The 12,571-nt window shown below is 29.1% G+C and overlaps 1 protein-coding gene across 6 annotated transcripts in view; it reads left to right on the top strand.

Annotated features, from left to right (window-relative positions):
• The window catches only part of RhoGEF2 (Rho guanine nucleotide exchange factor 2), a 188,995-nt gene that overhangs the window by 22,977 nt on the left and 153,447 nt on the right, over positions 1–12,571 (top strand). For 4 of the 6 annotated variants that reach the window (XM_087411682.1, XM_087411681.1, XM_087411678.1 and 1 more), the window contains exon 2: positions 2,617–2,832. In XM_087411682.1, the coding sequence (XP_087267808.1) occupies positions 2,661–2,832 (172 nt within the window). In that variant the 5' untranslated portion in view covers positions 2,617–2,660. Of the gene's footprint in view, positions 1–2,599; positions 2,833–12,571 lie in introns of all 6 variants that reach the window. The other 2 variants (XM_087411679.1, XM_087411680.1) reach the window with 2 other exon arrangements.

The raw sequence follows: 12,571 nt of genomic DNA on the forward strand, positions 1-12,571 counted from the left end.
GTTTTTTTCATGAAATTTAGGATGGGATAAAAATAGAATTCTATCAAATTGCCCAATAATTTTCCCCTTTTATGTGCTAACGGATGATTCGAATATCACAAACTATAACTTGTGCTGTGGTTTTTTTATGCTCTTATTTTTTATATGTTTTAATATTATAACCACGTTAGTTTTCAAGATATATTATAATAAAATTATTTTTCATTAAGTATTTTTTTAAGTTAGTAGGTTTTAAAGTTATAGTACCGCCGAACATTATCCAAGGTATCCAACTGACGGCTAAAATCTTTTAAATGTTCTTCACAGTCATGGCGTTGTCAACATAATCTATTCAGTCGATTTTCTCAAAAGCTGAAAGAGTTAGGAAAAAACGATTTGGACAAAAATTTTTTTATGATTTTAGAGAAGAAAAGGGGTGCCGTTGTCAGTTTAATTGTAGATGGCGCTACTTTCGAATTTTTTTTGTTATCAGCTCATCACTTCTTTTAAATGTAACTCGATTTTTTTTCAATTAAAGGACCTCGCACTAATCCTATAAAAATTGGATCCTTGAAATCAAATGGTTTTCTTATATGTTATAGCTTATGAACTGCTGAACAAAACATATAAGTCTTAGCGCAAAAAAATGAACAGTTTTCGTGTTCGGTTCATCTATAACTGACAACTCACCAAAATAAAATATATATATAAATATTCAATAATTTTTAAATAGTTGACTTAAAATGGATAAAATTATAGTGTTTTCAAACACTAAAAAGGTGTTTCAACAAAGACTATGAGAAAATATATATCTCCATATATATAATTTTACAATTATGTCAATAAAACAAATATTAAGTAAGACGTTGAAAAATTTAGTTAGAAATTACAATCTTATATACTTATTTACATTAGCGTCAAAAAGATATAATACATAAAAAAGAATTCAAGTTTTTTTATTTGTACAAAATCTTATTGTTAGTTCTACATCATGAATTACTGAGGGTGCAGACAAAATTTCTATTCATTTTTACAATTAAATAAATAACTGCATATTGTACACTAGAATCGCAACATTACCCAGTTTTTTAAATGATGATATCGAACCCCGTTATCTATTTATTTTCTTAAAAATGTGCAATAAAAATTGACGCCTTAACTCTTTGTGTTACAAATATTTGTATTTGACTTTTTTTTTAAACTTTGTACATTGGAGTTTTTCAGATTACTGATTACAAATCAGAAGTCAAAATCTTAAACAATATTAAATACTGAATTTTATTCGACCGTACATATGAAAATACAACCAATAGAATCAATGCCTTTAATCAATGTCTTAAATGGATCTGAAATGCTTATTTAATTCTAAGTGGATTTATATATTGTATTACGTATGTAGTTCTTTAAACTGTGCACCAAAATGATTTTTCAGTCTTGAAACGCAAATTCTATTAAACTACCGCCGTAATATCACGAGTTAAATTAACTTTTGCAATTGAAAAATTGAAGCAATTTAATAATTTAAGATCCTTTTTTTGCATCTTAAAACGCTGAGTGACATATTAAAATCTGTAAATAAATTCTTATTGCGAAAAATATTACCGCGGTCGGAAGTCGAAGCCGGATCTTTTGCATTCCGTGCGAGCGTCTTAAGCCTTTAGATTACCGGGGCCTTAGTAATATTATTCGCAATAATTGGCATATGTAGGAACAACATCTTTTTCAGGTGACATAAATAAAAACAATATTACAAACAATATAAAAACAATATTAGTGTTGAATCTTATTCGACCGTACGTGTGAGAACACAATCAATAGAATAATTCTAAAGACTTAAGATGCTCACACGGAATGCAAGAATTCTGGGTTCGACTCCTGGCCGAGGTAATATTTTTTGCAATAAGAATTAATTATTTATAGAATTTAATATGTCACTCAGAATTATTAAGATCATTCTAAGATACGAAAAAGCATCAAATTGTAAAATAGTTAATCGATTTAATTCTTGATATTACTGCGATAGTTTAGTAATAGAATTTGCGTTTCAAGACCAAAAAATCATTTTAGCGCGCGGTTTAAAGAATTACATACGTAGTATATAAATTCACACAGAATTAAATAAATACTTAAGATCCATCTAAGACTGATAAAAGTATCGAAATCTTCAAATTTAAAATGGTTGATCCAATATGGCGGACCAATAATTCAAATAATTTTTAGTAAAATATTTAATATGTCATTATTTATAAAAATGCAGGAAAGTATCATCCAAAACTAAAATATATCTAAAATATATCATAGATATTGGTATGCAAGAAATGGTACCTAATTATAAGTAAAGGTATCAGAAAAAGAATATCTCAGTACAATTCCTATGTAAATTTGCACCTAGTTACAGGTATGTGTATCTGGGTGATATCTAAGTACTGCCCATCATGACGCAAAAGGTTAAAAGACCCCTCTGGAAGAGATGAGAATTTTATAAAATTCTCAATTTTTATTTAATTATGTATTGTGTATAAAAATATGTACTTGAATGTAATTGAATTATTAAGAATTTCATTTGCAATTAATTCCATTTTATAAAATATGAGAGCTTTGAAATCTTTTATATTATAAGAGGAAGAATTATGATAGATCGGTAGCAACAGAGGTGTGGCGAGGTGGAGCTCGAAGGAGGGATGAATGGAACGGCAGCGCTACGACGCAGCGTCGGGGCTGGTGCAGGCGCCATCAGTGGTGGAGCCATCGAACCAGCACCCATCGCCACTCTGGTCGTATACAAGGACGATGCTGGGTTTGGAATGAAAGTTTCTGGCGACAATCCAGTCTACGTTCAGTCTGTAAAAGAAGGTCCGCAAAAATTCCATGTTTGCATTAATATTTGCATAATAATAATAATTACATATATAATTATAATTATTACATAATAATAATTGTTATAAGCAAATTTTTGAGACTCCTATGGGGATCTTTTATCACCTTTACCTCCTATTATAGCTGAAATAGTTTTACAAGATTTAGAGTCCTCAGTTATTGAAAGATTATCTACAACTGTCCTATTTCCGATACGTGGACGACATTATATTGATAGTTCCTTCTGACATCATGAATGATATTCAAAGAATTTTTAATGTGTTACAAAAGACTATAATTCACCATGGAAATAGGTTTTGACGGTAGAATGAATTTTTTGGGCACGACTATTATTATTAACGAAAATATAATTATTTTTGACAGGTATCATAAACCAACTTTTTCAGACAGATTCCTTAATTTTCATTCTCACCATCACTATTTGTCATAAAAGGGGTATTATTATGCAGTTGACATAACTATATTACTATCTTATTCTCGCGTTCAACAAAATAATTGAAATCATCCATACTTTCTTACATTGGTTATTTTCTTCATTTTATGTCTTCCATTGTACAGAGAATATTAAATTATCATATTACAATATCATAGATAAAAATGCCTATTTATCAAAAATGATGAAAAATACTAAAAAATTTTTTATAATTCCTTATGTTAGATCTGTTTCGGAAAATTTTATGCCTATCGCTCTAGAACTAAATATGAATAGATTTATATGAATAGATTTATTAATATTTCACTGCTTTTATCTATCGCAATATTCTGCAACAACTTTTATATAAGAACTGATGACTATCATGGCATTTGCGGCTAATCACACTCATTGATCGAGCATTTTGATATTTTTTTTAATCAAAGGAACCATTTGAACTCAATATTTCTATCAATATCATTTGATGAATTTAAGCATTTAACAATAAGATTGGAAACAAGACTATTTATGTTACTATTTTTGTAATACTATTTATATAAATACACAGCGCCATTACGGTCTGAATGTTAAGATGTTGAATTAATTTCAGAAATGATAATTGCGTGCTCGGTAGTCTAAAGATTTAGGACGCTCGCACGGAATGCAAGAGATCCGGATTCGACTTCCCGGCTGAGGCAATATTTTTCGCAATAAGTTTATTACAGTTTTTTAAGATTAATTTGAGAAATTTGGGGGAATTATTAATATTTCAGATTGATTGTGTTGAAAGTCCGACAATCATATCGGCACGCAATTATTATTCCTGAAATTAATTCATTTATATGAATATATATAATCGTTCAACATCTTAACATTCAGATCGTAGTGGCGCTTAGTATTTAAAGTTAAGCATTTAAATTTAAATTATTTTTGTTGTTTTTAATGAAAAAACGTAAAAAATTATTTCGGAAGTAAAGAGAAAATTTTTTTTATAAGAAAAAATTTTTATTATCATTTTTACAAATTTGATATATTTTTTGAAAATGAAAATTTGAAATATTTTTCTAATTATTCTGCATATAGAAGTATAAGAGTAATAAAAAAAATCAAGTAATTTACGATTTAGTTTATATTATATTATTTAGTTTATATAATTTGTTATAATATGTTGTTGGCATAAAATAAACTATAAATTTATAAAAGTTGTGTCTTGTAAACCATAAATTTTTTGGTAATTATATTTTAATATTTTTATGCACAGAATAATAAGATGATTCAATTGATGTAAAGACATCTCATGGTTTTTTGATAATTGCGTATTGTAAATTGCATAATTTTTTAAATATAAATAGTATAACATATTTTATATTTTATGTTAAAATATGCCAAAATAAAATATAAATATCTCATAAGCTATTAATTTTTTTGATAACTATTATATGCAGAGTATTTAAAATAATTATATTACGTAAAAAATCATTCTAATTAATTACGTAAAAAATAATTTTTTTTAAGATTTTCTTGAACTATGTATATACAAATCATGTACACATTTTTGGAATTATCAAATTTATCAATTTATTGAATCTGAACAAAATCATAAAATTCAAAGATTAATGAGAGTTAAACGCAGATGTAAGAGACGAATCTGATATCAAAATTTAAAATAGTATTTGCTATATATAGATTCTTAATAGTAGTCAACACTTGTTAAAAAAAAATTATAAATATCAAATTTAGTACACATTTATATATATATATATATATATATATATTTTTTTTTAGTATAAAAATGTAACTAAAAGGAAGACCTCCAATAGTTTTGACTTTGATACATCAAGTTATCTTGAATATATAGGTTAAGCGAGCGCCAGGAATGCTTGGAAGGAATGAAGAATTTTAGATACTTGAGGAGACTACTTATTGTTATTTTTTTTAAAGCAACTACGTGTCTTCTTTAGATCAATTGATTCGTCTCATTATTCTGTTCATAAAAGTATTAAAGTACGATTATAAAAAATAATAATAGTTTACGAGTTATTTCACATTTTATGTGCCATAATAAAATATATAAAATATTTTGTAAACTATTGGTTTTGTGATATCTCTACATGAATACTTTTATATGCAGAATAATTAGAGGAATCATTAATATATGTAAATTGTCAGCTTGAGATTGCTAAGTAAAAATTAATAATTAGAAAGATAAAAAAACACGAACAATGTTTATTGGATGTTTAAAAATAAACTAGTTTATTACAATATACATTAAGGGACTATAATAGAGCATATCGGGTAATCAATACAGCGCGGTAATTAGTGCACAAAAAATATATATATAATTATCAAATAAAATTTACATATTATAAATATGTACAATATTCTTGAGGTTTCCACGGGCGCTTTCTGTATGAAGATTGTGTTTCGCGGATTTTCTTCGTCCAGATTCATTCTTGGAATGCCAATATTTCGTGTACCTTGCAATCCACTTCATCAGGGTGAGGAGCCTGATACTGAGCTGTTCCTTCGGGCCGTTCTTTTTTATATTACGCTGCTTGTTGGAGTGGTGGGAAGAAGATAATTGTGGGTGGGTGGATGGGAGAGAGGGAAGATGAGGAAATTGTCAATCTTCAATAATCGGAAGAATGGTCTTCCATATTTTATTTATGCTGTAGCTATTTTCTCTATTTAGATTGTTAGAGTGTTTTTGTATCTCTATGACTTTTCCATACTTTCTTGAAAAGTATGATGAAATGTTGACGTGGTCATTTTGTCAAACAGTATTTGATATTCTGTTTTGACGTTGTGTTTTGATAATGCCTATGTCGTGTTTTGATAATGACTACGTGACGTGTTCTAGCCTGACATCATGCTAGTGTTCTTTTATCCGTAAGTTATCCATTCTCCCGATATACTTTTCTCTAACGTATACTTGCCCGCAGGAACAAAGTATTTGTTATTATTCTTGTTATACAAAGTTATACTCTTGTGGAGCTGAATGGAGGTCTTTGATCTTCTTTAGGATTTCTTAAGATTTCTCCTATCTTTTTGGGTTTAGTTAGAAGATAGTTCGGATATTGTTTGTTTAATATATATATATATATCCTGTCAATCCAATCTGTTATTCCTTTGATATATGGAAGAATGGATAGGATCCTTTTATCTGGTTGTATGTCAGAGACCTGTCTGTTTGTATGTTTATTAATTATTTTGATTATTTTTTTGTCCTCTCTTTTTTTCTGTAAGGCTAGTTTTAGGTGGTTGAGTTCTGTCTGTAGATCTCTTTTGTCAGAGGTTTTTACTTTTTGCGACAACTATTGTTTTTTTTCACGATTTACTATGATAAAAAACTAGTTTAATTCTTAATGTATATTATAATACACTAGTTTATTTTTAAACATTCAATAAACATTACTCGTGTTTTTTGACCTTTCTAATTATTAATGGAGGAATCATTATGTAAAAAAAATTATACTATTCCATTTGAAAAAGTGAAGATGACCTTTATATCTTTTTAATGGCTTTACTTAGAAAAAAAGCACGTGTCTAATCTCCCTCGAAACTGTTCTATTTTCTTCTAAAACATTTGTTCGTGTTTTACGTATTTTTAAATATTTGTCTAGGATTTATTAAAATGGGACAGTGTATACATATATATACACGGAGAAAATTTTATATTAAATTTTAACATAATTTTAAATTACACTTTACTATGTCTTATATTTTTGATGGACCATTACAACATGATTCCGACATAACTTTTACTATGATAATACTAATTTTTCACATAAATAAAGTAATTTTTGTTAAAAGCCAATGCTTAAGTCATATATTAGATTCGATTGATTTCGTGTAAAAACGAGTGAAATGAGCCTAATTTTATTAACATCGGAAGTGAAGAGGCTAAATTCAACACTTATCGATTTACTATTACCGAGATTTACTATTACACTGCGAAAAACTTAGACTTTATCTTGTTGTTTTAATCAATAATTAAAAATATCAGTAATTGTATGTTCGCAAACATAATCTTTATATCAATATTTACAAAAAGCAATAATTAATTTTTACTTTTAGCATTTTGCGTTATACTGTATTAATACTCGAACGTGCAAATTAGGCGGTATAATTCATTAACTTCAAATGCTTATAATTGAAAAAACTTATAGCCTCAATATTTTAGTATTTGAATTTTTGTCTTAAAATAATCTTAGGAATTCTCTCTTAAGCCTTGTTCCGATCTTTTTTTCCGGGACTCTATATATGATATACAGAGTGATCCAGACCAATCGCAGGAGCCGGCATGTATGTATTTCTCATGAAAAACTGAGTCGAAAATGTTAATAGCAAAATGTTGAGGTGTCAATAGTTTTTGAATAGTGAGCCTTTGAAACCGTCCAATGATGGCGAAGTTCGCGCCGTCAGGCGCCGCGCAATCAAGCGGCCGACCGCGATCGCGCTTTGATGGATATCGTAAAACATCATGATGAATGAGTATTGAAAAAAATTTATGAAATCTCTATTATTATAGGATGGGACACTGATCGCCTCAGGCGAATATCAGAAACTAAAAGAAATACAAGAAAAATGTAAAAGTTGTAGGTTTTCTTAGTGGAAATAACAGAGTTTTCATATCTGGGGCATTATCAAGATAAGATCAAGGTAAACATGAATTTTTTTTAATAGAAACCACTATTTTTATTGCATATTCTTATAGCTGAAATCGAAACGTTTTTAAAACATTATAATAAAGTATTTTTTTATTAAGCACTTTTTGAGTTATAAAACTTGACAATTTATTGCTTTATTAAGCACTTTTTGAGTTATAAAACTTGACAATTTATTGCTGACATTAGCGTTACTCAAGGTGTATTACGTGGAGGTTATTCAGTCGGATGTAATCTGTTGTGCGTATATGCATGTGTGGGGGAGGGGAAAAGTTACACTTTTTAATCGACTGTTTAGAATACTTTATCGAGAGGTAAGGAGATTTAATGTAAATCAAACATCCCAAATGTGAGAGGCCAGAGGATTCACGTAAATCAAGCACTTCGAAAGGTTAAAAATTTTCGTTACATCTACGTCATTCATCCTAGGTAATGCTAAGCATGACAAAATGCAGTTGATCTGATTGATTATCAAATATAATCAGTCCAGATAATGAATAGAAACAAGAACAGGAACGTAACTTTGACTTTTCTCCTCTCCCTCAAATGTACACACAATAGATTAAGTCCAACTAAGTAACTTCCTCATAGTACGTAATGCTAATATCAGAAGTGCAGTAATTGTCAAGTTTTATAACTCGAAAGGTGCTTAATGAAAAAATACTTTATTATAGTGTCTTAAAAACGCCTCGACTTTAGCTACAAAAATATGCAATAAAAAGTGGTTCCTATTTAAAAAATTCATGTTAACTTGATTTTAGTAATGCCCCATACAAAATCTATCATTTTCACTTTCTTTCCTCCAAGAAAGGCTACAACTTTTATATAAAACTTTTTCCTATATCTTTCTTAATTTCTGAAATATCCGCCTGGGACGATTAAAATGTCTCACTTATATAAATAAATATATATATATATATATATATATATATATATATATATATTTGTGTATGTATGTATGTGTACTTACTGTGTAATCAAAAAATATCCGAATTTTATTTTTTACAAATTGGAAAACTAAATCAAATCCACTAGCAAATTGCTTTGCTAAGTTGGAGACATGTCCTTCACATTTGGTAAAAAAATCATGGCGTTTCTTCAAGCCGTTTGAGTCTGACAGTTGTTTATTTCAGTGAAGATTTTTATCGAGTAAAAAATTTGTTTGAAATTTTGTGTTACGAACGAAATTTCGTTCACAAACGCATTTAAAATATTGCAATCATCGCCATAAGTTTTTTGCAACATTTTTAATGCGTTTGTGAACGAAATTTCGTTCGTAACGCAAAATTTCAAACAAATTCTTTGCTCAATAGTTTTTGGTAAAAATCGCCGTGCATAAAAATCATATATATATATATATATATATATATATATATATATATATATATATATATATATTGTTGAGACATTCTATATATAGGAAAGAGTGGAAATCTTCCAAATAGGACCTTTTTAATTTAAACGAATGATTAAGCGGATTTGCATGCTATTTATAATGTAAAGTCCTCTTATAACACCGAACATATGATACTACAGTTTGACAGTTCTCTGTCATAACATTCATAGAATATGTATATGCATTTTTAACCATTGATTTTTCCTTTACCAAAATTTTGTTTAAAACTTACCTTTCAAATTATTACAACAAATAGCGAATTACGGAACGCGTAGAAAAGGTGGGCAGGGGCGGTGCAACTACCGTCCGACGCAGGCGATACGTGGGACCCTACAATCAGCTGATCACTATATCACGATAACTCATACACATGCGATCGCATTTTCGATCTTTTTTCTCTTATACACACAAAATTACTTTGTAAAGATTTCATGATTTCATTTTGCTGTAACTTTTTGAAAAAGAGACTTTTTGAAAAAGACGGATGAATTTTCATTTTAATAGATCACGTACAGTAAATGTTTATACGTTAATAAATTTCCATTCCTCTTACAAATCTATCACATGTTTCTACTGACACAAATCGCATAGATTAAATAATCAGTTCTTCTTTTCTTATAAAACGTGTCACTTTGACATATTTCATATACAAATTATTCACTCATACGAAGAAAACGAGAAATCTGCTAGGATTATAACGAAAGCGAATGCAAAAGCGAAAAAAAATATTTTTATACGAAAGCTGAAGCGAATGCGAATGCGAAAGTGAAAAGTCTTGTTTTTTTTCTGCTGAATGTTGAAATTGACAATTAGGAAAAGTAATACGTAATAATCTAATGATAAAATGTTACTGATTTCAATTCAGATTATTGAATGATATTGTTATCACTTATCACATTTAGTTATTTAATTGTTGTAATATGTCACACAGCAATTTCACTTGCATTTTTTTGTTTTGTTAGTAAATACATTTAACCTCTGAAATTTTAAGTGTCTCTAGACTGTAAAATTAATGAATGAAACATATATTGCACTCCTTGTCATCCAGTGTATCTCCGATGAAGCTGTGAATCCCACAGGCTGAATAAAATTTTTCGCTAAAACTTTTGTATAATTAGTTTCGGTGGTGAAAGTAAAAGCAAGAGTCTAAAATGATGCGTACGTTTTACTTTCGCATATGCGATAGCTAATATTTGTTATATAATATAATCCTAAAATCTAATGATATATTGCTACGAGTTACGGAGTATTATGTTCTGCGATTTTGATTCTATCTCGTCGGATAGCTGCCGGCATGAAGATAACAGATGAACGAGCGATAATTTTCAGTTTGGGAGACAGAGCTGAGATTGACAGAACTGACATTTCTGACACACATTCCATTAAACTATTCTATTATGGTTCTCTTTGAGTTATCATGTGTGTTTGTGTTCTTATTGTAATAAAGCTTTTTTCGTTCTTTTATAAAGACCCGTGTCTTTATTTCCGTTTATTGTGTAAACTGTCCGTGTAAACCTGTCTTCAAGTAGGAGCTATTTTTCTTCAATGTGTACATATTTTTTTAAAAAGCTAATAAAGTAGGTACTATTCAAAATTTTTGTTACATTAAAAATATTTTTATTATATTTACAAAATCCGTCCTTTTTTCTATAAAAACTATTATTTTTTGTTTACATACAAATGAATAAATTGAAACACTCTGTGTGTGCTTTTTTTCTAATATGACATTTTTCTTACTTGAAGGCAGTGTACCAAAGAACAATAACTTTGACTGCGTGTGACTGTGATTGCAAGATGTTCTTCGCGACATATGTAAATGTATCCAATTTTATCAGTTATTATTAATAATAATAAAAAAAAACGGATTATGCACATAAAGAGGTCATTTCTCTCCACAATATCTCTAAAACAATTGAGATCGAGGATTTTCCCCATGGATACTTTATTGATAAGGGCGAAATCAAAATCTCGGAATTTTATCTCGAAATCAGAGATACACTTGGAGAGGTTCTTTTGTCTCTCCAATAATATTTCTTCCTCGAGTCCGGAGGATCGCGAAATGAGCTAGGTTACAAGTTAAAGCCAGATATTTTCAATGGGATCATTCCTCTACGCGTTCTTCATTCAGTTCGACCTGATCCAATGGCTAGAGCGATTCAGTGAAAACTATGGCTTTGGTTTTGTGTTTGCAAGGTAAAGCGCAAACTATTCTTGATGGCATTGCGGAGATAGAAACGTTAATCTTCGAGGATTGAAAAACAGGTTAGCTCCATAGGAGTTACGTTTTGGCGAAGGACATTTAGCTCACTTCTATCATTTGTAATTTACTAATCATAAGTAAAAGTTTAGAGAAGAATTAGCTTCCTTAGATTTCGATATTGAGCGATTGGCGCGTTTAACTTACCCCGAATGTACTCCTGAAATTCGAGAAAAGATTGCTTGCGCTCATTTTATATCTGCGTTGTCCGACGGGTTCGTTAAACGACGGATTCTACAGTTAGGAGTTAATGCATTGAGGACTGCAATCAAGAAGCAGAGTTGCCACAGACCTGGAAAACCGGGAAAAGTCAGGGAAAAATATAAAAAAGACTGGAATTTTGAATTTTGCTCACAATTCCCTTAAACTGTTCTTATTTCAAATAATTTTTATAATATTTGAAATGTTATATCTAACGTTTATAATCAAATACGTTCAAAATTCATGCGCTTTAAAAAAATTAAAAAAAAATAATTAAAATATATATTTTATTCAGTAATTTTATTTGATCACTATTTTTAATAATATAAGCTTTCTTACAATCGTTGATTTTAAACGTTAAAATTTTTTACATTTTTTATTATGTTAAAATTTTTATATATTTTATATTAGTCATAAAAATTGTCCACTTTTTATCTGGAAAATCTGGAAAAGTCCGAGAATTTTAAAATTTATTTTTTGTGGCAACTCTGATAAGGGGATTGCGATTAAAACTATCCATGAGGATAATTTTTCTAGAAAAAAGAAGCTTTTATGGGTTGATTTAACGATGGGAAAAATGTGAAAGAGCTGGATACAGTTGAGAAAAAGAGGAAAGATGACTCGGCTAAAAATGATGAGAGTAAAAAGTATCAAGGAAAAAAAGAAAATTTTCGATTTAGACAAAATAAAGATATGGAGTATTGGCAATGTGGAGCGAAGGTTTCATGAAGCTTTCGTTCCAAATGTCCTTTATTGAAAAAGGAGAAAAATAGAAACTAGGC

This window comes from Acromyrmex echinatior, chromosome 12, assembly GCF_024713525.1.
Source record: "Acromyrmex echinatior isolate Ae372 chromosome 12, ASM2471352v2, whole genome shotgun sequence".
In the NCBI taxonomy this organism is placed as follows: Eukaryota; Metazoa; Arthropoda; class Insecta; order Hymenoptera; family Formicidae; genus Acromyrmex; species Acromyrmex echinatior.